At 37.3% G+C, this 26,848-nt stretch overlaps 2 protein-coding genes and 1 non-coding gene across 3 annotated transcripts in view; 2 read left to right on the top strand and 1 right to left on the bottom strand.

The window, feature by feature from the left end:
- Window positions 1-26,848, bottom strand: part of LOC116178698 (matrix metalloproteinase-2-like) — a 216,235-nt gene that overhangs the window by 66,320 nt on the left and 123,067 nt on the right. The gene's annotated exons all lie outside the window — the stretch shown is intronic.
- Window positions 19,021-19,916, top strand: LOC116178700. Its single transcript, XM_031498278.1, has 2 exons — window positions 19,021-19,112; window positions 19,163-19,916. Exons 1-2 carry the CDS (start codon window positions 19,080-19,082, stop codon window positions 19,565-19,567), a joined length of 438 nt encoding a protein of 145 aa, XP_031354138.1. The 5' UTR covers window positions 19,021-19,079; the 3' UTR covers window positions 19,568-19,916.
- Trnak-uuu lies at window positions 20,115-20,187 on the top strand. Its single transcript has one exon. It is a non-coding gene; the product is annotated as a tRNA-Lys (tRNA).

Below are 26,848 nucleotides of genomic sequence, written 5' to 3'. Positions count from 1 at the left end.
AAATAAAGTGTAAACTAAAAGTGGATATATTTTACAAAAGGTAAGGGTGGATATAGTAGGTAACAGTGTTTTTCTATATATCAAAAAAGGGCTTTCATATAAAGTTTAATATCTCCTGCGAGATGATTTATGGTATGGTTATAAATTTTACACATCTACCCCTATTTTCTATTGCTTTACCCAAAGTACAAATTGCTACGAAAGATTATAATAGATGTCTATGGCAATCCCAAACAATAAAATTGAGCTTTTCTCACGTAATTTTATATCAACCTATGGGCAGATAAAACTGAGAAGTATTACGGTTTCGCACCTAACCAGTAATTTAGTTCGGTAGAAATGACCAAACATACCGATTACCCAGCCATATACGATAATAAGAACGTACTGGAACTACAAATTTCCCGACAAACTCAAAAACGAGCAACTATGAAAAGTTGGAAATAAACTCAGAAGTAGGTAGATTCAATACATAGTTATAAGAAAAATAATTCTGAGCAAAAATTGAATTTCACCCCTTTTTACTTCTGAGAATAGATTCTAGTTTTTTTTACGTAGGAAATTCACCACATTTTTACATTAGTTCGAACAAACTTGTATTTTTGCTTGAAGATTGCCTATAGTATTTGCATCAATTAAAAATCAATATCTCTCCATAATAATTAACTAAAACGGAGAAGTTGCGACTAATTTCGGACCTTCACTGAGTCCATTTTCAAGGAAAAAAGCTTAAAAGGAAACTAAGATTAACATTGTAAAATTAGGGGCACAAACGCACTTATACCGTTAAGGGGCGGTACATATGTAAAAAATATTTAAACTAGATTACGTAAAATTATTACTAAAGATGAGACATAATTTGAATTTGCATAAAATTCGCCCTCTAATTGGGCAAAACCGCACATTATCGCAAGAAAAGTCAAAAAGGACCTGAAGTAGTAAAGGTTAAACAATTAGGTACTCAAAGTGAGTTCAAAAAGGAACAACCAGAGTAGTGCCAACTAGAATAAATTTGAAAATTAGGGAAATTTTGTGCAAATTAAATCGGTATTAAATTCAACAACCACATTGAGCAAACCAGGATTAGATTTATGTTTATGAATCTCAAATATTTCAAGGATATTAGGAAAGAGCCCTTTAGAGGCCAGATAAAGGATTTCAAAGTCAGCGAGGGTATAAGAAAATTGTGACACGTACATAATAAGCATATGTTCCTCACCAGGAGGATTTATTGCAATTCATATTGTTAGATTTGATAGCTTTGTAATGTTCTTTGAATTGAGTAATAAAAGTAGGACCCGTCTGGCGAATGTAAAAATTATTACTAGAATTTTATAAGTTTAGATTCACGGTATTCGTTCTTCACTAACATAGATTGAAGGGAGTTGCTGTTGGAAAAGAAAACAGTGATATTTACTTGATAAAAAATGTTTTTAATAATATAGAAAATGTTGGGGACAAAAGGGATAGAGCTATAATTTTTCAAGACCTCGTTGGTGCTAAACTGGGGAGTTAAACTGAAGCGACCGTAATTACTGTGACTTCGGTTAAACGAGTCAAAAGGGGTTTATTAATTTTAGACAAATGTTTTTGAAAAGGTTTTTTGACAACAATAATGGGGTAACCTTAAAGAGTCTGTTGAAGGCCACAAGTTTGTGGGACCAGGGGTGAGAGCAATCAAACGGATTGAGGTTATCAGTTGTGGTAGGTTTCCTATATAGATACTGAAGGAAATATTAAAGGAATTCGTTGAAAATCGTTGTTAAATTTAAAGAAATTTTTTTGAATAGGGTCCCCAAGGTTCATAAACTTGATGTCCCGCGGTCAGACCAGTGGTAAGTTTCTTGAATACTCCTGTTTCCAAAATCACTAGTTGGCTTAACCACACCTTGAACCGTTCCTTAAGTTTTACCCTCATCTTTGTCATCAATAATTCACACCAGTTAACCACCCACATTCAAAAATTAGCTCTCCCAGAATCCTACTCTTTAACTTCATTTGATGTATTCGATTTATTCCACAGCATTATTCCTGATGAGTGCACTAAATTAGTCTCCAATTTATTAGTTAGTTCCAGCTTTTTAGACTCTGAGGTAGAGAGTGCAAGATGCCCTCCTTCATATAGCTATTCAACAAAATTTCTTTAAATTTAACGTTTTTTACGCCCAGACAGCATGCTTTGCCGTGGGTTCTAATCTATCCTTTACTACCAGAAATCTTCATGAATTATTTAGAAACCCAATTTATCAGTAAAACTAAAATTTTTTAAACAGTACATGTCATTTTTTGGGGTCGCTATGTGGACGATGTCGATGTCTTGTGTATTCACACTGCGAATCCCGACCTTGTTAATGCTTTCTTGGGGGAATTGAATATTGTTACGAATATTTTGTAGTTGATGTTGTTGATTAATTTGATTCTACAAATAATGTTAAATATTTTTAAGTTCAAAATTGACATTGATTTTTGACATAAAAATCTCCGTAACAAACAACAATTGGCGTTCAATAATGATTACCCCATTATAGTTGTCGAAAAACTTTTTCAAAAAGATTAGTCTAAAATTAAGAAACCCCTTTTGACTCGTTTAACTCCCCAGTTTATCACCAACGAGGTCTTGAAAAGTTATAGATCTATCCCTTTTTTCCCCATAACATTGCCTATATTATTAAAAACATAGTTGACTGTTTCCTTTTGCAACAGCAACTCCCTTAAATCTCTGTTAGTGAACACAGACCGTGAATCTAAACTTAACTATTCCGGCATTTATAAACTTAATTGCAAGTCTTGTAATAATTTTTACATTCGCCAGACGGATCGTACTTTTATTACTCGATTCAAAGAACATTACAAAGCTATCAAATCTAACAATATTAATTGCAATAAGTCCTCCTTTGCGGAACATTTGCTCATCACAGGTCACAATTTTCTTATAGACTCTGACTTTGAAATCCTTCATCTTGCCTCTAAACAGCCAGCCTTCCTTAATATCCTTGAAATATTTGGGATTCATAAACATAAATCTAATCCTGGTTTGGTCAATGAGGTTGTTGCATTTAATACCGATTTAATTTGCACAAAATTTCCCTAGTTTCCAAATTTATTTGAGTTAGCACCACTTTGGTGGTTCCTTTTTGATCTCACTTTGACAGATTGTTTAATCTTCACCACTTGAGGTGGTTGATTTCTTTTTTGGTTTTTCTTGCGATAATGTGCGGTTTTGCTCAATTAGAGGGCGAATTGTATGCAAATTCAAATTATGTCTCACCTTTAATAAAGTTAACCGTTGTTGTTATAATCTAATTTAAATACTTTCAAATATTTTTTACACGTGTTCCCCTTAACGATAAGTGCGTTTGTGCCCCTAATTTAACTATGTAAATGTTAGTTTCCCTTTAAGATTTTTTACTTGAAAATGAACTCCATGGAGGTCCGAAACTAGTCGTAACTTTCCCGTTTTTGTTAATCGTCATTAAAGTATTATGGCGAGATATTGATTTTTAATTGATTCACTTCAAACCCCATTTCAAGATGGATCCTTGGTCTAATTATAGTATTACTCCTAAGTAAAAGTGTAAAACAGAAGTATATAAACTCCGGATGATGGACCTGTCCCAATAACTAACGTCGGAATCCACAGAATTACTTCGACCGCCAGAATGATTATAAGTAAAAAATGGCAATTGGAAGCACATTGATTTTCACTCTACGCTTTCCGCTCTCTAACCACGGCGTGCTTGCCAAAGAAAAAAGGCGGAAGAGGAAGTAAAAGCAAAGACCGCTCAGAAAAGTCTGCCCGGAAAATTCACAGGCAAATGCCAGCAGCTAGCGTAATGACAATCAAATTTGTAATATACTTACTAGCGACTACGAAACAATAAAATACGGTGAACATAAAACAAATGCAAATGTTTATATAACGAAAAAAATAAACTGTTTCAAATTTGCTAGGATATGGATTCCATTGAATAACAGAAGAAAACTTTGACAGATAACCTTATAAGTTATAACACACTAACCCTATAAGGATCTTGGATAGCCATATTAAGAATTAAATAAGCTTATTCTTAAGTCTCTGACAGGACTTTGGTCTTAAATAGGAGTAGGTTCATTAACTGAAAATATAATTCAACTCATAACCTTCCCCGAAATTAAATCCTATCAAAATATACATAAAGTAGAAACCTTACTTTGCCAATTGAAAATTTGTACTAATCGCCGTAATTTTAGTTTCCCGAGTTAGTAGTTTTTAGATGCACAAATTTCGGTGATTTCTGACGATATAAAAATTGATTACCACACGGTATTGTACGTATAATGAGCCCACAACTCCTACATTTCCAATGTCGGCTGGATTTTTGCATGGGCGGTGAACTGAAACTGTTTAAATTTTTGCACAAATACAAATAAATTCTGCATACATACAAACTACTTTGAATTCGGAGTAACATGTCAACAAATGCAAGTCCACACTGGTCTCCATTTCCTTCTACTTCAAAAGCCTTTTTTTACGAATTTACCATGTCAAGTCCACTCGCTTATCATTGATTGCCTTCAGTGTAGCTGCAGGTCTGAAAATGTAATCATGAACGTGAAGGATAAATTAATACAGAAATTGTATTTGCAATAAAAACGGCCATCGCTTCATCAACGTTGCATTCAAAGGCTTTTACTGGCAGTTTAAAATCTTCCTGGATTATTTTTGCGTAACTTTTTCACCTCTGTGTATTTTGAAAACGTTTGACAGGTTTGTTTTCGAAAAGGTGGGTGGTTTTTAATATTAAACCATTCAGTGGTTATAATACAGGTACCTAGCTAGTGACAAAAGGAGTAAACCGAAGGTAAATGTAGCAAAAGTTATCCCACTCCTATCTCTTCATTATTTAGTTTTGTGAAAACACAAGGCATTCCAGTATTTCCCCTACATAATCCAATGTGAAAGGTCAAGGGTCACAAAAGTGTCAAGTTTGAAATTGGGTTCGTTGCCGATTGTGCGTGGATGCGATATTTTAACTCGTAAGTTAATGAGGCGTTTTTATTTTATAAACGTAACGAATTTAAATTAAATGTGATGTATAACCGGCAAACAATTGAATACTTACAACATTAACAGAAATAATTGTGGAATTGGTTTAGATGTAGATGCTCTAGAAACGTTTAACCATAAGCTCTGTAACCTCAGCAACGCTTGATGACGTGTTTGCCTTTTGTCATAATTCTATGCGAAAAGCTGCTTTGTTTTGCCGCGAATGCCTCTTTGATAAATATATGTTTATCCACGTAAACGGAATAAACCATAAATCCAGAAAATTTCCTCTGCACAGATTTGTCCATTCAAGCAAAAAGACCATTCTTGTCCAATAATGATGGACCAATGCACGTTAAAGTAGGATCTGAAATTCCATTTTAAGCTTGCGTAATGCGATCATATCTTAACGCGAAGGATTCAAATAGTTTGATCCCGGAATTAGTTCCTAATCTGGCGATGTCGGGCGCATTACCGGGTGTGCTACGTCATGTTCCTCTGCAACCAATTGAATATAAACGATTGCTTAAATGTCGCTTCCTCTAAAATTTAGACCAATTTCAATGCAAACAAAACTATGACAACGGTCTAGAATACGGAATCCGTTCCGGTATCAGATTCAATCTCAATCGTTTTTAATGCCGGTTGTAGATGGAAAATTTAAGCAGATGTGCCACACGTGCATTAAAAAGGCGACATTATTTAGTAACTCGTCGTGAAAGCTACTTTTTAATCAGTAAAATGGTCTGAATGCCTGGAGCTCAGACGTTTTATGTGAACAAATTAATCATTTCCCAAAATGCAACTTATGCACAGTCCGAGTTCAATTTTAGATAACCTGAGCCCTGTCAAATATTTAGAAATTTGCCTTTGCAGTTATCCAAGATAGATTTTCAGGTGGAATCACCCGATTAGAGAAGATAAAAAAAGAAAAATAAACAGGCTATAGAAAGGAAATGCAGTACGTTACCTCTCTGGCTTCCATCAGAGGATGTTCACTAATGCTACATCAAGCATAATAATTAAATGTAGAAAAACTGGAACATTAGCTAGATTCGGTTAATAAAACCGGCATCTTTTTCTCTAAAACCGTTTAAATTATTTATCCAAACATCTTTACATTTAATAATAAATAATAATAAACTTTTTAATGCCGTTAAATTACAAAATGTAACATTGGCGCGTCAAAACATATAAAACAGTTAATGTATATGGACAGTATACGCAGTAACACAGACAAACAATAACACAATCAAGCTTTTAAATACTCGTCCACCGAGTAGTATGGGTGGTTGAGAAAAAAATCCCGAGAAGCTGTTTTGAAGTGAACATGCGTGCTATGCTTTCGAATATCGCGAGGCAGATGGTTGTACAGCTTGATGCACATGTATTTTGGAGATTTGGCGTACAGAGTTGTAGCGTGATGGGGTACAGAAAGATGGTCCGCATATCGTGTCTGCATGCCACTGTTGACCTCCTTGTTGGTTACAAATTCGTGGCGGTTTAGAGAGACGTATAGCACACATTTATAAATATATAATGCGTGAATAGTCATTATCTTGAGTCGTTTGAACAACGGTCTACAGTGCTCCCGAGGCTCACTATAGCAAATACGGCGAATGATGCATTTTTGGATTTTAAGAATTCTGCTGCTAGCGGGAGAATTTCCCCAGATGGTGATGGCATATGATAGATGACTCTGTATATGTGCATAATAATATGTAAGAAGTGTTGTTTGTTGCACTTTGTGTCTCAGACAAAGCACCGCGTAACTGGCTCTGCGTAGTTTGCCGCATAGTTCGCTTGTATGAACTGTCCAATTGAGGTTCTCGTTTAAGGTTACACCTAGAAATTTTTGGTTGGTGTTTACGGTTATGTCTTTACCGTTGGACTTAATTTTGGCGTGAGTGCCAGTAGTATGAAGATGGACATTTCGATATATGACTACCGCCCCGTTTTTTCTTCGTTCAACTTCAACCGATTAGTGGCACACCAATCGGACATAGCGCGAATTGCATTATTTGCAGAATCTACTACCGTGTCCATACCAGAACCCGAGATAATTACCGATGTATCGTCTGCGTATTTGCATAGGGTGGCGGTGGTATATTCGAAGGCAGAGTATCCATATCATTTACATAAATGACAAAAAGGAGCGGCGCCAGAGTTGAGCCCTGAGGAGTGCCGACAGTGGGTTTCAAAGTAGAGGAGTTGAATTTAGCAATAACTATGTTGCCATTTCTTTCCGTAACTTCAACAAATTGCGATCTTCTCGATAAGAACGCTGAACGATTGTATCAGTTGCCGGCCAATTCCAACGTAATTCCATAGATTTCTAGCTTCTCCAGCAGGAGTTCGCGATTAATTATCGAAGGCCTTCGATATATCGAAGTAGATGCCCATTGTATATAATTTCTTGTCCAGGGATTCGGAAATATCATTGATAGATTTAAAAAGGCCCGAAACAGTCGATTTCCCCTTAATAAATCCATATGTTGTGTTTTCGAGAATAAGTTGAGCTTGTCAAGGTAATCAGATATTCGTGTCGCTATGCAGGTTTCTATGATCCCTGAGAATACTGAAGCGATTGATATGGGTCGATAATTCCCTACCTGCTGCCGATCGCCCTTCTTATATACAGGAATTACTCTTGTAGTTTTTAGGGAATGAGGGAAAACCCCACTGGTAAACACGTCGTTTGTAATATGGATTAATGGTTTGACAATAGTCATTGCTATACATTTTAATATTTGACCAGGGATTCTTTCTGCGCCAGAAGACTTCCTTTTTGATACTTTATTAATGAGATGGAGAAATTCGGATTCCGAGACCGGTCGAAGGAAGAAGGAACAGGAAGTGCGTCGTGGTATGGATTCATTGTTAGCCACAGTAGAAAATGAGTTGGCAATTGCAGTTGCGCTATCTATGAAATGTTTGTTGAAGATTTCCGCTATTTGGGCGGGGTCTTTAACATTGCTGTTGTTATGCACTATCGAGAGTTCATTCGGTGCTTTTTTGCGCGTGGACATGATACTTTCGTTTATTAGATGCCACACGGCCTTGTTCGGATTGTTCGAATTTGTAATATAGTAGTCGTTACACTCGCGTTTGGCTTTATCGATTATTCGGCAATACTTCTTTTTAAGTATTTTATAATTGATTAGGACATCGCGATTACCGGTAACTTTCCACAGGAAGTGTTGGTCCTTAAGGTCTTTACTCATTGTCCTTATTTCTGGGGTAATCCAAGGTCGAGGGTGTTTGGCGGTGTATAGGGAACTCTTATATTTTTTTAAAGGAAATGCTGTTTGAAAGTAGTACTGAAGTATGCCCACGAAACATTCGTACTTCGTGTTTGTGCATGTGCTTTGATAAACAGAATTCCATGTTTCTGTTTTGATTGCATTGTAGAAAAACCTTTTGTTATGATTCGAGTAAACTCTTTTTAGAACCCAGTCCTCGTCTTTTTTGATATAAGAGTCGACACTTATTGTCAATAGAATAGCCATATGGTCGGAAAATCCGCACTCGAGCACCTCCGCATTATCATATTCTGCGTTGCTGGATATGTTGTCAATGAGGGTTGCGCTTTCCTTTGATTTCCGCGTGGGTATGTCAATGGTGGGATAAACGTTGAATGATGATAATATGTCAAGAAATGTGTTAGTGTTTCGATCATAATTGATTAAATTGATATTTTGATCCGAGCATATTATTATCTGACTGCATTTTGCGTAACCCGCGGTTAAAAGCTTTACCAGCAGATCGAAAAAGATTGTAATGTCTGCCGAAGGAGATCTATACAATGATATGATTAAAAACTTAGCACTGTGTGTGGACACTATTGCACTTGAGTATTCAAAAACTTTATCAATCGGCTTTATGTTAAAATGAATTTCAGCGGCATTTACGTTGTGTTTGGCGTATATTGCAGTTCCTCCGCCTTTCGCCAGGGAACTTCTGCAGTGAGCAGCAACACATGTAAACCCGTCTAAGGTGAGGGTGTCTATTTCATCCTGGTTGAGCCAGTGTTCGCATATGCACATGATGTCATTGTCAGTTAGGCTGACAAAAGCGTTCAGTAAATTGAGTTTGTTGCGCACACTTTGAGTATTAAGATGCACGATTTTTAAGTGTTTCCTATTGGATTTTGCACTGCCCGAAAATCCGTTTGTTCACTTCTTTTGAAGAAGAATCGTTTTATTATAGTACCTTCAGGCCAGAGATCTGGCTTCGTTATATTCTCGTAGATATTGAAAGGGTAAGTTACCCTGAATGATGCAGTAAAATCTGACTTTCTTATTAAGTCTATCGTGATTTGGGTACCGGGGAATGACTCTAGCAGATAGGTGCGGAGATCTTCGGCCGATGTCTCTGGTTGAAGTCTACCAACATACAGATAGCCTTTTTTGGTAACAGCTTTTATGGGGCAGTTGCTAGTAGTGTGGGAACCTCGAATTAAGTTTTGTTGATTTGTTTTAGTTCTAGGAGTCGGCAATGTGGCTGTTCTGGCTTCGATACCGTTTTTAGATACGTTTGCCATTAAACCAGATGGGCTTTCTTGAACTGGTCGCACTTTTTGTTTGTTATTGACATTGCTTTTTTGAGCGGCAGAGTTTATGTTGACATTTGTAACAGTACCACTTTCAGAATTATTTTTCGTTATTTCGGAGTATGTAGTTTTGTTTGTTTGAGCTATCTTAAGATTAGCACTTACATGCGACTTCGATGGCCTTGCATTTCTTTCCGGTTCACGTACGGATAGGTATTCCAGCTTCTCTTCAAGTAGCTTGTTCTTGCAGGTTAACTCAGCAATGAGCAGGTCCTTAGTTTTTAAAAGTAACTTTAAATAATGTGTTTCGGTGGAATTGGCGTCAATGGCATTGTAATTATATGCGTTATCTTCACCAGTGTCACCTTTGTCATCACTATCAGCACAACAAGTAATCTCTTTTTCGTTTATCACTATTTTATGTTTCAATTTACTAACACAGCTGTTATGGTAGTATTTTCCACATTTTTGGCAATTGACACGTTTGTTTACTGCATTATTATTACATATTCCGCAGAGCGCGGATTGCGAGCAGCCGCCGCTGTCGGCCATCGTATGGGCATACCTTTAGCCATATAATATGCAATGCCAAAAGTTGAGTCGAATCGATTCAAAATTCACAGTGCCCTTTTCGCATCTCGACCATTTATAAACCGAATTGCAAACTTTTTTATTTATAAAAGTATTTAAATGAAATTTGATACATAGGCACTTTGGAATAAAGAAAAATCTAACATTAGTTTCAAAATTTAGGTTTGCGCATGCGGAGTTCCAACTTTCTTATTTAAAAAAGCATTGAAATGAAATTCTTCTTATAAACTGAAATTGAAGTAGCACGTCAAAAATGGATTGCCCATGTGCACCTTCTGTTAAAATCGTACAAACCGGCCACAAATATGAAAGATAGTTTCATATTTGTGGCCGGATTTTTACGATTTTAACAGAAGTTGCATTTTACAAATAAGAAATGAATGCAAGTGGAAATGCGCTTTATGTAAATCGTTTACGATTACTTTTTAACTTGTTTTTTATTTTTGTGGAAATGCGCTAAAAAGACTGAAGAGAGGGAAAGTGGCAGAAAATCAGGCTTGGATTTTTCGCCAGAGATAGGGCCAAGGAAAGGATTAGAAGAATCTAGTAAACCAGATATGGTAGGGTAGGGTGGCTTACGCGAAGAATAGAAGGAAGCAGTAATAGTGCGGATTTTCAAAAGAGGCGATAAAGATTCAGTGGAAAAAGAACAGTAGGGGATTCACGATAATGACAACGGCATATAGAATCTACGCAATGGTACTGAATGCACGAAGAGAGAAATCGAAAAGAAGAGAATGTTGGAGGAAACACAACGTGAGCTTCAGAAAAGGGATGGGATCGATCGACTGGAAATTGTGTGCCCCACGTTGGGCGCCAAATAAATAATACTGTGTGCAATGGCGTGTGGTTACTACACCACCCACAACACACCTGTCCAGCTTGAAACTTAGAATTTAATAATCCCTCCTCGTACACAACCGGCATCCTAATATTGACTTAAATTTTTTCGATTTGACACTATGGCCTCGATCACATTCGAAAAATCCCCAAGAATGTATTGCACAACGTTTGATTAACACCTGAATTAAATGTTGGGCACAAATAGAAAAATCTGACTTGAAAACTGTATACGAGTCTCACAAAGGATTGTAATACACACAATGAATTGCTCGACAATGGCAAAAATTTATTCCGAAACCCCTGAAACAGTTAAACTGCACGAAAGAAAAGCTTACAAAGCTTGCTTGGACATAATACCTCGTACGCATACGGTCGATAATAAAAAAACAGTCTTAAGATACTTGCAGTTTGTTTCTTTCTAGTAATCTAAATAACCTGGTCGTAGAAAATTTGCGATATTCAGGCGCACTTATCAAAAACACAAAAACATTCGTTCTCACCTTCAGAAAACTTCATTTTTTTTTCATTAAGCTGAACTCAATAAGACTAGGGAAAATATGAGGAGCAAACTGCAATAGTAGAGGCGCATGCTGAAACCAATATTAAATCAGTAAGGCTAAGGGTGGGATAGATTCAGTGTAGTAACAGAGTATTCATATTATGTAGAGCGTTGAGTTATAAATCCGGAGGTGTTCGAACCTGGGTTGAGGTGAATTTTTCATCTGTGGCAGAGATGGAAATTACCTTAGACCAGTTTCGAGCATTCTACCTAATCCGTAAGGTAAATACCGGAGTAGTATAGAACAACTTAAGACCTTCTGCAGAGGCACCTCTAAAAAGCATTATGCGGGTCACTCTGTAATTGGGCGCAAGCCTGTTGAGGGTCCAGAACAAGATAATAAATAAAAATAAATAAATTAACTATCAGGTGTTATAAAGGTCTTGAACTTGGACACAAGACTCGTGAGTGTACGACCGCAGTAAACCCGGTGCGATGAGTGCCTACGATGAGGACACAAAAGCAGAGAAGATGAAAATAAAGAAAGATGTACGAAGTGAAGGTTTATAAAAGGGACCGAATATAACCCCCACACTTCAGAAAATTAGTAAAAAAAGAAAGAAGAGATAGAATCAGTCAGGCTAGTGCAGCCAGATCGGCCCAAGTAACCAAAAATGAGTCCTGTACTCACTATAAGCGAACGGGAAGCCCACGATTTAGCATATGCTACTGCAAAACAGAAACAGGTAGATATTATAATAGTAAGCAAATCGAACAAAGACAGCAAAACGGAGCAACTGCGGGTAAAGGACGAAAGAAGAGACAGTGATATCTTTAAACAATAAAAGAACAGTAGTAAATCTGAAACGAGAAGAAGGTTACGTGTGTATCCACCTTGGACACTGGGGTCTATATTGCTATGGTCTGAAGTTAATAACGGGTCGTTAATTGTCAAATTTTCGTTCAATTCATTTAATTAATCTGCTGGGGTTTTACGTTTAAGCACGGAACGATTATTGCGTGTTTAGCTGCATCCAAGTGGTTTATTTTCTTGTAAAAGATTATTTCCTAGAATTATTAAATGTAGGGCAATTTATTGTTTATTTCGTTACCAATTATGGTTTTGTGAAATGATTTAAGTGACAATTTTGATATAATTTATGAGCACGTTGATTATTTTTGTTAAACGGTTGATGTAATTTATTAGCGATAACACTGCATTTTCTCAGAAAAAAAATTGCGTGTTTTCATAGAAATTGCAATAGGGACGACACGTTAAATACTGAAGTTGGCGTAAGAGAGGGACATTTTGGAAAGTTTCGAGGCCGAATTGCTGTTCGTTGAAAGCCTAGCGTCCTGTGTCAAATTTCGTTTTGTTCGTCAAGTAAAATTCATTATGTAATAATCAGGAAGTCAACCGAGTTCAAATGAAAGTTTTAAGAAGACGTACGTAAAAGTTGGGGTGTAGCAGTTTTTCATTGAAGTTTCGATTCATCTGTCGTGGGATTTATCAGTCAGTCTAACTCAAATTCAATAAAATTACGTTCCTGTGACCTGAAGAGGAGATAAGTTAAAGGAAAACAAGTTAGTGCGATATGCTTTGCTAAGTGCGTTTTTCTGTGTCGCAATTAGTGGCTTTTGCCCGGATTTTTTTGGGATTTTAAAAGAAAACTAAGCAGTTTTCTTTTTGTTGATCGAACGCTTATAAGGGGAGTGTAAACGGACCTTGTCGTAGTCCATTTTTGATTGTTAGAATTTTATGATTAAACTGATGTGTTTAAAATAAATTTTTTTTGTGAATTCATGTAAATCGTGTGTTTATTCGAACCCTTTAACGGCCCAGATAAATGTCTCATACTTAATTATGATTAATTTAGTTGATCCGTACCCAAGGTTTATTTCAGGTGTCTTCAAAATTTATGTAAGTAATCCTTTTGGAATTTAAGGAATTTGATCGCGCCCTTATTTCCCTTAGACTGTACTGGGAGAAATTTAATAAGAACGCTAGGTAGGTTTAAGGTTTTTTGTGTATGGTTCATGCTGGCCTATTTTTATGCGACTCGGATGTTAAGGTCACAGCAATATTGTTGTGTTATTTCACCAAATATGACTATAGAGGAATACAAATTCAAAGTGGAAGAGATTATTAACCGCTTAAGAAGTCAAGGGAGAGAGGCTGCCATAGCCAGAGTCACCCATGTGGGTATCACCAAACGCCGACGACAGACGTCGGTCTGTCGGTTCGTCTGTACTCGCATTTCCGGCTAAACGGCTGAACCGATTGGAACCAAATTTGGTACACATATATTCTTAGACATAAAAGGGCAGAATCGCACATGCGCAGGTGTGCGTGTGGTATCTGTGCTAACCACAGTATATTTTTTAAAAGGATCCATATGTCCCTGTATATCTAAATAGATGTGAATCATTCAAAAATGGTAGTATAACAAAAATTGAAATCGTAGATACTAAATGGTTCAAGTTCAAGTAGGCGAAAATCTACACAACAAGATAATGCCACTCAAAGAGTAGATAATAACAAACTTTCCTGAAAATAACGTTTTAATATCACTGTTCTTCTCTCTTCAAAGTACATAATGCAAATTGTAATAAACGTAGAGTTGTTTTTCTTCGGTATAAGATTGTTAAGTAGCAGATCAGAAACAACCACTGAACCTTCAACGATCATAACATTGAAAACAAGCACCGAAGATACTTGGTGGCCTAAAATAGAACCTACAACACCATCCCCTGCAGAAACTCCGTCGGCTACAACAGAATCCGCATCACCCGAAACATCAGAACCTCCACTTCAACCGAGCGGTACGTTCATGTGCCGAACTTCCGGAATCTACCCTGATCCATTCGACTGCCACACCTACCACCACTGCGCTCGTAACGATGAAGACGGCTCGAGTCAAAGCACGTTAAGGCACTTCCGCAATAGATGCGCCCGCGGATACGCGTACAACGCCAGAACCACCTTTTGCGACATAGCGCTAAGAAACAACACTTGCGACACCTCCGTCGCCGCCTGCAAACATCAAGGACAAAACGGCGCGTTAAAGCGAAACCCCTCCCTGTACTACATCTGCCAGTATCATCCAAATGGACCGTTGTACCCGTTCGTCTACGCTTGCGAAAATGGAAAAACGTATAATGAGTATTTGTATCTTTGCGAATAATTTTCTTTGCGCAATAAAATCTCGTTTACGAAACCGTGTCTATGCATATTTTATTGTACTAGTACTAGTATCTACGCGCTTGCGCAATGCATTCCACGAGAAAATGCGCTTAAACCACTTGCAAAACGTAGTGGAACGCAACTTGTTCTTACTTTATTTCTTCTTACCATAATTCCGAAGTATTACACTCGTTTTGCGATTAGTGACAACGATCAAAGGAGGGTATAGCACTAATAACCCAGTGGTTGATGAACTGCACCTTTAAATAAAATAAAAAAATGACATGTTCGCTTGGAAAACCCATAAAAATGCTTGTGACCTGTGTATAAATCACAAAAGATCAAACTTCCGAATTCAAGTGCTTGACTGCTTAAGGGACGTAGTGATAATTTAATTATATCCACTACATAATTTGGATGCCGAATTTTCCTTTACGACAAAGACGCTGATAAGCAATTTCGATATCTTTGTTGCAAATAGATTAAATTGTGATAAATCACGGCAGCGATAAGACTTTTTGAGTCAGTTTATTGAATTTTTCTTAACTTTATAAATCAATGACGAGCACATTTTCCTGATACGAAAAATTATTCTATCGTACAAATATAATTTATCCAAATGGAACTCACCAGAAAAATATAGTTTGAAAATTGCGCTGACACAGACTAACAATATTACTTCAACTTGGCAAAATAATATATATTGGAACGGCGCGGTGTTTGGAAATTGTATCAGAAACGGATGGGTTGATAAGATTATTACATTTTAACGTTTCATCAGATAACCAAATTTTAAGGCCAATGAAAACCATGTTAAGTGTAACAACGATAAACGACTTTGTAGTTCAATGGTAGAGCGCTGGGCTATAAATCCGGCGGTCGGGTGTTCGAACCTGGGCCGAGGTAAGGATTTTTTATGTGACTGAGATGGGCTACTCAGAGTTAAGTTTTCCTAGTTCGTAAGGTAAATACCGGAGTAGTATAAAACAACTTAAGACCTTCTGCAGAGGCAGTTTTGGGAGTATTTTTAATCATGTTTCTGAACTTTAAAATTTTTTTATATTTTCTAATTTCTTGAATATTCGAAATTACCGTGGCGTGTCCATCTCAACAGTTTTTTCGATTCGCTTGGTAAGATGAACGACATTGAGATTGAGATCCATCCATCCATCTGCTGTCGTTATTGTTGCTACGAGTGACGACGACTAACAAAAAGACAAAAAGGTAACGATTCGTTGTTTGAAATGTCAAAAGCCAGGACACAAAGCAAATGTGTGTTCTAAAAATAAGAAAAAGAGCGCGACGGTCGTGGATGATGTCTGTCTGTCTGTCTGTCTGTCAGAAAATGGTTACTGGAAAGTGGTGCGACCACTCACTTATGCAACGAACCGCGGTATTTCGATGAAATTTTGAACACGCGACACGGTACGCTTAAAGTCGCAAGTGCCGTGACTGTCACCACAGGTGGCGAAGGTAAAGTCCGTGTATGATTTTTGCTCATAGTATAGATTTTGGTCAGTGTGTGTCGTTCGGTTTCGGGACTGCTTCGTTAAAAAAGGATGGGAAGATCGTGACGTGATTTGTAAGTGAGTACTTTCGAAAATTGTATGCCGATGAGAAACTGGTCTTTATCGAGGCGTCCGTTTGGTTTGGTTTGAGGAAAATAATTAGGAGATGCTGATGCTTCGGTTGATGCTGCTTGGCGGGATGTAACAGATTGCTATTTCGTCAATTTACGTGGAAAGGTAGCATGCGGCACGTTTGACCGAAAAGATTGCATATTATTCCTGTTCATACACCTTCATTTGGCTAATCCGATTTTTAAAAGCGGAAAAACCGTTGGGAGTCGGTGGTAAGTTCCCGGAGTAGCATGAACTAATCTTGGGGTCGTATATGTAGCTGCATTTGGGGAAGGACTATCACACGCACGAGCTCCAGAGCACTGGGGCTAATTAAATTCTATCAAAGGTCACTGAATCGTGTTTCAGAGAATCTAACGGTTACGTGCAGTTACTAGGCCCCACAAGCACGCTCATCAAATAAATAAATAAAATAACAATTGCTAGAGGACACCTTAATGATATTTTTTCAACAACAAAATATGCGGTAGAAACCCTAAAATTTCCACAATCTTAATACAAAGTTCACATAATTTCGTCGAAATGTGAGGTTGTTACTCATACCATATATGATGATTACTTTTAAGTTGGTAAGAGTGTGCGTAACATGAGGTTATGTTCTTTTTCCACTGTAGAATTATTTCCCAAATTTGGTTTTTTCCGCCCCTAAAAATTTGCCGCTATGCCCCATGCTAAATCAAGCCAGTAGAAGCTGGTATACCAGACTGGATCAAGGATTTAGGTCCCATTTCCATGTTCCTAATCTCCACCTACGTAGACGACATCTTGATCGTGTCAGGAAACGAAAAGAAGATGACAGAAGTTATTGATAGCAATGTTGAAAGCAAGGAATCAAATCAAATATTGTCTCGGGTTATGTTCACGACTTCCTCTCGCAATTTGGCATTCTAATCCCGTTTCTACTCCCGTGGATCCAGGCTTGAAGCTGATGAAACATGACACAGAGACTGAGGAAGATTGGAAATTTCCTTACCGAGAGCTTGTGGAAGCTCTGAGTTATCTAACCTCAACGACACGGCCAGATATTTCGTTTGCACAGTTATTTAGGAGAATTTAACAATTGTTTTTATGGCGATTATTAGGAGGCCGCTAAGCGTGTCCTACGGTACCTGAAAGGTTCTATTATTAAATAGATTCCTCTTATAGCTATTAACATTGAATTTATATATATTATATTATATATTATATTTAATATTATATTATATATTATATTGTGTTATATTATATATTATATTATTATTATCCCTCTCTTGTTCTGGGCCTTCAACAGGCTTGCGCCCAATTACAGAGTGACCCGCATAATGCTATTTAGAGATGCCTCTGCAGAAGGTCTTAAATTGGTCTATACTACTCCGGTATTTACCTTACGAATTAGGAAAACTGCAGGAAAACCTAATTCGGAGTAGCCGGTAGAATTCTCGGAACTGGTCTAAGGTAATTTCCATCTCCGCCACAGATGAAAAATTCACCTCAACCCGACCTCCGGATTTATAGCCCAACGCTCTACCACTGACCCATAAAGCCGGTATATTATATTATATTTAAGTATACTTAAAATCACCTCTATTGAGCAGCAGTATAAACATGTACACTAATACAACTGTAAAATGGCGCTTATGGATATAAACATTAGATGTCGCTGCAAAAAATTTAAAGCCATAGATATATAAATACGAAAGCGCTACAGTTTCCACAATTCTTATTCCTCATACGTTATTTTTGGCATTCGCTAATCGCTATTTGTAATCGGTAGTAATTCCTAGGTATCATATTATATCACTGTAATAATACCAATAAACCCATAAAGAGCGTTTAAAAAAGCGGCAGAGCACCTCGGTGTGACCCCACAGGGTCATTGGATTTGACCCATTTTCAATAGGCTTATTACATGTGGCATATAGGTCAGCTGTGCAAAGTTTGAACCAAATCGGTCCAAGCGTTTGACAGTTATCGTGTTCACGGACCGACGGACACCACCGACTCCCCTATAAAGCTTGCATCACTTTGCTCTGCCGCTTAATAATATCCGAATCCGAATTGTGCAAACTTTAGCACATACATTTTTCCAGCGACATCTAATGCATAAATCCATAGCATCATTTTACAGCTGTAAACGGCCCATGGTTATACTGCTGCTCAATAGAGGGCGCTTTTAAGTATACCTAAATGTGTTACCCATAAAATGCATAAGGTTAGCAATCTGTTGTATGTGTATATCTCTGCTACTACCATTGTATTTATAAATACCTACAATGCTATTACTATTAGCACAGATAAATTGGGTATTTTATCTGTGCTGTCATTATACGGTAAAATTTTCAAAATATCCCGAGTGTTCCTTTCCGAAATACAGATAGCCGGCATTCGTCGTGGGACACCCTGTATAATATTTCAAAGTAAAATTTTAAAAAGCTATTCAGAGTACCTATTCAATTCACTCAGAATACATTAGAACTGACACATAATTGATATTGCAGATTTAATTAATTAGACACCTTTTGTAGCCGAAATTTTCCTCTTGCGCCTTGCACCAATCTCCTTAAGGATGTCATAATCCGATATTCGATTAAAAGGCACTTCAGCTTCATTGAATTAATATCATAATTAACAGCTATCGCTCACCGTTCCTATCAATTATCGTTCCGATTTGAAGCGAACGATCTCGCCATGCACTGATAAGGAAATCTTATAAAAAATGGCGCAAACAGAGTCCGTATCTCACTTTAAAAAAAAAACAAGAGGAAATGACTACGTTACAAATAGTTGTTTTATCTTTGGTAAGTGTTCATTTGTAAGTGGCGAGTCGCAATGAGTGTTCCTGTTTCAGTTTGTCGCCGTGCAATCCCTTGACACAGGAGGAGGTGGGGTAAATCCTGATAGCAAATTTGAATGTAGAACCGCTGGACTGTTTCCGGATCTGTTTAACACTAAAATCTTTCATCGGTGTTCCCAAAGTGACGGACCTAGTGGTGGTTTGCAGCACGACAGTGTTGCATGTGAAGATGGCTACACGTACAATGCGAGATCGGCGTCTTGCGATTTACCGCTAGGAGGCCGAGCTGGTAGCACTTTCATTCCGAACTGTCACCATCGGGGTAAAAACGGAGCGCTGGATAACAATTCCTCCCTATACTATATCTGTCAGTATCATCGTGACGGTCCATTATATCCATTTGTCTACGCCTGTGGAAATGGAACAACGTACAATTCGTATTTGTACCTTTGTGTTTAAGTGAATAGAGACGATCGATCGCGAGGAACACGGTGGAAAACCTCCACTTTAAATTAAAAAAATATCAACAACAAAAAGCGCATTTTTTATCCTTAATCCCTGCCCCAATAAACTGGACAAAAATAATGATTCACATTACAAGCAAAAAAGTGCAACGAAGGCTATACAAAAATGTCTCCCATTTGCGCGATTTATCAAAATTACCGCCGCCAAAGGTAATTGTAGAACTACGGATTTGTGAAACTGTTCCACAAAAAAGACGATGTAAATTAAATTACGTTTTTTTAACATTATGATTTAGTTAAGGCCGACGTCGAAATGGCACTTCCGACACACCTTTGCCATTAGTGCGCTAACTCTTAATTAATTTAAATTTCAATTTACATTTTCGCTTTATAATCGCTTCGGGCAATATTGAAACTTACGTTTGTAATTTAACGCCCTAATTGTATGCTGAACAATTTACTACGTTAATAATTAATATTGTATTGCAGGTAGTTTATAATTCGCACAGAAATATACTGTTATTAGCACTTCTGTTTGTATAGCCCGGGTAGCTCAGTCGGTAGAGCATTGGACTTTTAATCCAAGGGTCCAGGGTTCAAGTCCCTGCTCGGGCGACTATTTTTTATTCGTCAATTGAACGCCGTGGACACCATACATGCTCTTATAACACTTTTTATGTTATTTCTGAAGTCGGAAAAATGTTACAGAATTTCAGAAACGATCCAACACCTACTCGTATTAAGCTTATGAATTAAAACCAGGGTAAATATTCCGAATGTCAAATCCTGGATGAAGAATCAGGTGTAATATTCCGATGTGGTTAATACCTGGGTTAATACTTAATTCCTATTTTGAAAATATTTGTGAAATTAAACTAAAAAGTGGCGCCACCACCCTATTATCACAGATTTAAACACTTCTGTGCTATTATTGCCCATAAACTTTACAGAGTGTTCCACGACGAATGCCGAATATCTATATATCCAGGGCCGGATTTATGTACAAGCAGAACAAGCATGTGCTTGTGGGCCCCCACCCAACCCATGGGGGCCCAGTTAAAATGTCACGTAGAGCAAGTTGTGAAATGGTTTACTCTTAAAGTAAGGGGCCCCATCCCTACCTCGTCCTTGGGGACCCCGCAAGCTGTAAATCCGGCCCTGTCTATATCACGAAATGGAGACATCGGAACAGCTAAAAATTTGAGAAGTCGATACGAGAAATTCATCTGAAATATCAAAGTACGGTATTTCCGGTTAAACCCTATATATTATTTTATTTTTGGTTTCTACGTAAAATTATATACAGTGTGTAAGATATAAGTATGTAGAAAAGAAATTGAGTGATAGAAGCGCCCAACGTGTTGCGTTTGGGAACTACACAAAAAAAAAGTGGTAAAATTTGCATTGCTCCTTTAATTTTTTTCTCGGCAACGATAAGAGGTACTAAGACGGCCGGCACATACTTAAATAGGTTTTTAGGTATGCCCTTTCCGATTTTATAAAAAATTCTTACCCCAAAGTGGCGCATTCTCTGGGTGCGAAGAAATTCTTATCTCGACCAAATGTGGTATCTGAGGTTTTTTGAAAATGAAAATCGCGAATCTCCAACTAGTTTCTAAAATCTCAGAAAAATGCCACTATAATTCTCGCCCGATTGATGAAAATGGCAAGAATTCCCCGAAATTTACTGTGTAGATACCTACATACTACAACCTCGTTAATCCGAATAGATTCGGACCACCGACCTTTCGGATTATCAAATTTTCGGATTATCGCGAAACTAGTGAAAATAATAAATTTGGCCACAAGCATTAAGAAATAAACTTTATTCTTTTCAACGTCTTCAGGGGTGTCATCGTTGTTACGAGGAACGAAATTGTTTCGAACTATCGCGATTTCGGACTAGCGTGTATTCGGATTATCGAGGTTGTACTTACATGATTTAAGGAACAAGACTGTCAGTTTTAAATGAACTTTTTAAGCAAAAGTTATGCTCATTTGAATATTAGTTCTTCGAGATAAACTATAGTGACAGTGTGGTCATACAGTGGTGTTATTTTCTATTTATTATCTTGGTAGTTGGGAGATCTGCCTGGGAATCAAGGTGATGAATCTATCTTACTGGACAGAATTGTGATAGAAATATTGTAACCATAGCAAAATCTGCTATTTCGGTTAAACCAAGCACCTCAATGATAAATTGGAAAAAACATGGCCGCCATGGAGCATTATTATTAAAATGCATTATGCCGGTCACTCTGTAATGAGGCGAAAGCCTGTTGAGAGCCCATAACAAGAGAGAGACAATAAATAAGTAAATAAAATAAAAAAATTATGGCCACACTGTCTTTATACAGTCAGACAGGAAAAATCACCACGTTAGTATAACACGCTCGAGGATGGCGCCCGAGTGTCGCCGACCGCACATCATCCCTTGTTTATTATTTAACAAAAACACGTTAAATCTGAACTTTTTCCGTATACCTAAAAAATCTGTTTTAGATCACAGCCCTCCATATTGATAGCAAGAAAAACCAATGTTAAGTTTGACTTCCAATTCCACTACTAAAGTCGCACGATAACAATCTAATTCTAACTCAAATACCAAATTTGGTCGAGCTCAGAATTTTTTGGCACTCTCGCCACTGCACCACACCTTCTATCAGCCATTTTTTTCATTGCTAACCGTATGCATTTAATGGGTAACATATGCTAACATATACCAAATTTGGTCGAGCTCAGAATTTTTTGGCACTCTCGCCACTGCACCACACCTTCTATCAGCCATTTTTTTCATTGCTAACCATATGCATTTAATGGGTAACATATGCTAACATATACCAAATTTGGTCGAGCTCAGAATTTTTTGGCACTCTCGCCACTGCACCACACCTTCTATCAGCCATTTTTTTCATTGCTAACCATATGCATTTAATGGGTAACATATGCTAACATATACCAAATTTGGTCGAGCTCAGAATTTTTTGGCACTCTCGCCACTGCACCACACCTTCTATCAGCCATTTTTTTCATTGCTAACCATATGCATTTAATGGGTAACATATGCTAACATATACCAAATTTGGTCGAGCTCAGAATTTTTTGGCACTCTCGCCACTGCACCACACCTTCTATCAGCCATTTTTTTCATTGCTAACCGTATGCATTTAATGGGTAACATATGCTGCTCATTAGAGGTCGCTTTTAAGTATACCGAAATACAGTGGCGACAAAAGAGTGTCTAATTTTTGATTGGTTGTTGAGATACGTGGCATCGAGTATATATAATATAGTATTGTAGTGTAGGCAACACGTGTCACACGTGTATTGTGTGTTGCCTACTTCTAATTTGAATTTTCAATGCAAAATAGCGATTGGGCTCCTATTGTCCTATTGTCATGAGAGCTGTATTTATTTAAATTTCTTTTTAAACGAGGTTCCGCTTCAGTGAACTGTAGGTACCAATATTTCTGATTACTTATAAAAAATTCATACAATTGTATACCGAACGATACGTGATGTGAAATTAGGTAGGTTTTTAAACGTATTGAAAGAGCGTCCGCAAATAATACATAAACGCCCAGGAAAATTTCTAATGGAAGTTGAATCGGCATTGGTTAATTTTACTCAAGATTTAAACGTCCTAAGAAATAAAAAATTGGAATGCGCATGCGCAAAAGTAATTTTTTGAATCGACATATTAGTTTTACTTTTATTCGAGGTGGCTATAATGTTGTGTATCCTACGGACGTTATTTTGACCTTACCACCAGCAGTAACAACGGGGCACTCTGTATGTGTTATAATTTCAATGTTTAAGTGCAAATTTGGAGGGTTATTTACAAATAAACACAAACAGTTGGTTTATTTTACTTGAATTTGTATCTCAGTGTTTGTTTTTTCTTTTAGAAAGGTTTGCAAATGCGTAATTCTTGTTTAAATTTTATCTTAGATACGGTGTTAGGTGTTAGAAGACACATGTGGGCAAATTTGCGTGTTTTATAAAAGGTTTTATGTGGTCCTTGTGAAGAGTTTTATTTTAAGGCGGAATTTAAGTAACGCGCGTATTCTTTCGCTGATAAAAGAAGTGTGCGTTTCATGTGGAACAGTGGGGACATTCGTTCCGTCGTAGCTGGCGTTTATCTAATATAATTGTTATTGGTGATTTCTATGAAAATTCATAAAGAAGGAGTTTTGTTTTGTGGTGAAAATGTTGTTCCCTTATGTACTGGGGACAACAAGAAGACGGGGCTTTTTTGCGACGGTTTGAGAGTGTGAACATTTCTTTACGCTAAATTTTTTTCGGGCAGTCAGCCTGTGTGTCCAATCTCGGTAGGAGATTGAAAAGATTTGCGGTAGAATGTAAGGCGGCATACCGTCACTTCTACCAAGTTGGAGACTGGAAACCTTACACCCCAAATGAGCAAAAGCATTAGCCAAATACCTTAGATCATAGATTCTATCCATATACCCTACAGCTACTAAATCTGTGCCAACGTCTGCGAGAGAGATAGAACAGGAGAATACCGATCATCTTGGTGACAAAATCACATCGGTCACATTTTAAATCCTGGGCAGGTCTATGTCTTAACAAATGTTAAGATGCGCTTTAAGACTGGATTTATGTTTGGTGAGGAAATCGCACGAGACCCACTTTCAATCCTTGATGATCTTGTATATGGTTTATATTACTCTCACCAGGAAAGACACAGCACACCTTATTTCGATCTACAATCTATGTTTTTCTTAAGATGCGAGCGATTTCCGGAATAGAATCGTCTTTTCGTTCAACATTGACATGATACTATCCCGGAAATCGCTCCCATCTCAAGAAAAACATAGATTGTAGACCGGGATCAGGTGTTCTGTGACCAGCAATTTTTCCTGGCGAGAGGTTTAAATATATTTATCATTCGTTCCATAGTCACACTAGACACATTTTTAATTCTTGGTAGTCGCGTTTGTTAAAATGCTATTGCGTTCTACTTACGGTGCAAAAGATGTCTCTGTCTGTTTTAGGTATGTTGGCATATTATGCCCCTTATTGAAAGTAAATGGGAGGCTATAGCTATGTATATATAATCTACGCTCAGTCTTTGGTTTATATACAATTAATTTCCGTACGTATATAAACAATTAAACAGTTATGATCTATCTTAATAAAAAAATTAAGTTATTACATCGTCAAGTAAAGTAGTAAAAGTTCGTGAAAAGTTTTTTAAAACGCGTTGTCGGTTATCGGAAAAAGGTAGTACATGGTTGAGTCGACCAGGCAAGTTGTTGCATAGTTTTAATAAAAAGTGTTCTACCGTTTGGAAAACCACCAAATTTTCTCATCAAATTCAACAAGACAGATTTTGCCATCAACTTCAGTGTTATCAAGAAGTGAAGTTCCTGAAGCGTTCAGCGTTTGTGTGTCAGTTTTAGTGAGATTGTATTTCGCAAATTTGCAGACTGATTGGACTATTTAATTTAATTTAAGATTTTTTTATTTAATTGTCTTTCTCGAAGCATGCGGGGTATGTGTAAAAAAGGCTGTAAAAACCACCCTTTCTGTCAGCTGCTTGTTTAATTTTGTTTCTCATGTGTTGCGGGATAAATTTTTGACGAATGTAAATTGTGTGTTTAATCGAACCCAAAGTGCGACCCAGACAGAGTTTTCATGTCAGATTTTTCTATTCGTGAGCAAAAATGTTGTCAGGTGATAATAAAAATGTGTGTGATTAATTGTTTGGAATTTGCGAGACTAGTGAGTTCCCCAAATTATTAAAGCTCCAGTCAGCATTCACAGGAGCCGGACGTTTACGATGAAAATAATTACAATTCTAAATTTAAAGGCTATTTTGCTTTGAGCGAGCTGAACAGCTGCTTTGTGGGTGGGTTAGTGACCGTTGTGATTTAGATATCCTAATGCGCAAATTCAGAAATTCTTCGCCGGCTCTTCTGTGGTATTTCAGAGACTCTTGGAAAAGCTTACACAAGAAATTTTTGGAAGATTCTTGTCAAATACTCTTCAGTAACTACTCACTAATATTTTTGAGGTTCGCCATAGGTACAGGTTCTTTAAATATTCTTTGCAAATGTTTAAGGACTGAAAACACATATTCTGTACAAAATTGGCCCTTCAAAGGTCTCTTAAGAGACTCCTCAGAATTTCTTCACAGAAAATATCCTTTCAAGATTCCAAAGGCCCCTTCCAACAATTTGTGGAGGATTTTTCACAACTTCCTGTGTGAAGTCAGGTTCTTAGAACAAAATTTAGAGTGCAAAATATTAACAATGTCAAAAATTAATTCTTGAAAGATTCTTCAGAAAACCTACCAACATTTTCAGAGATTCATCAAAATTCTATCTTCAGTAAATTTTTGAAATATTTTTAGATATTTTTCAGTGATTCTTAGAGGTTTTCTAAAAGTTCTACAAACATTCTTCAGATATTTCTGAAGGATTGTTAAAAGAATTTTCTAAAACACCCCTGGGGCGCAAATGATTACTAATTTTGGCAAGATCAAATTGTTTACATGCAATGAGTTAAAAAGATAACGGGGCCCTTAAGGCCTTAATAATGCGGCTTGCAAAACCCTAAAAATGAGAGTTTCTATTTTGCATCTTGTAATTTAACAAAAAAATCACATTTCATATTAGTGGGATTATTATAAGATTTTACTTTTTTAACGTATCAGCATGGTCCTCTCCCATATGTCGTGTTCATTGAAAAAAGGGTAAAAATACAAGTCAAACTAGATACCTCAAGAGGGTCGCTCCCCGTGTATTTGTGACGCAGGTGGCATCACATACCTGCTCGTGTTAATTACAGTTCATCACTACCAAATGTTCTATTTCCTGAGGACAGTGACAAAAAACGAAACCGAGGGGAAAGATCAAAGGGGAAGTGGCGGAGAATAGCTAATTAAAGATCGCTCTCTTTGTAAATAAGAAAAAAAAGATGATACGCTTAGTAGACTTCCTGTCGGTAGGAAATTCTAATTTTCAGCACGAAGTACTTTACTTACGGCGCAGTTAACCGCACAATTCCACGGTTTTCCTTTAGCGATTTTATTGCGAAATTAGATTGATAGCTGCTGCAGCCCTTATAAACGGACTCGATTACTCGCTGAGGCACTTTACAGTAAACCGCAACCTCCTTTGATACCATTACCGAAATTCATCGACACCTTTCCGTATCCGTTATTAAATTTCAAATCAGTCATTTAAGTGTGGAGGTTACATTTTCGCCCACCGCACCGCTCGAAACGGTGGCGCGCGATTTTTTGTTT

Source organism: Photinus pyralis, unplaced genomic scaffold, assembly GCF_008802855.1.
Source record: "Photinus pyralis isolate 1611_PpyrPB1 unplaced genomic scaffold, Ppyr1.3 Ppyr1.4_LG8, whole genome shotgun sequence".
Taxonomy (NCBI): Eukaryota; Metazoa; Arthropoda; class Insecta; order Coleoptera; family Lampyridae; genus Photinus; species Photinus pyralis.
Note: the sequence above shows the minus strand (reverse complement) of the source record. Positions and strands in the feature narration are given on the sequence as shown.

Coding starts and splice junctions, on each gene's coding strand:
- LOC116178700 (XM_031498278.1), top strand. CDS start 19,080: ATGACTACGTTACAAATAGTTGTTTTATCTTTG. Junction 19,113..19,162: donor AAATAGTTGTTTTATCTTTG/GTAAGTGTTCAT, acceptor TTCCTGTTTCAG/TTTGTCGCCGTGCAATCCCT.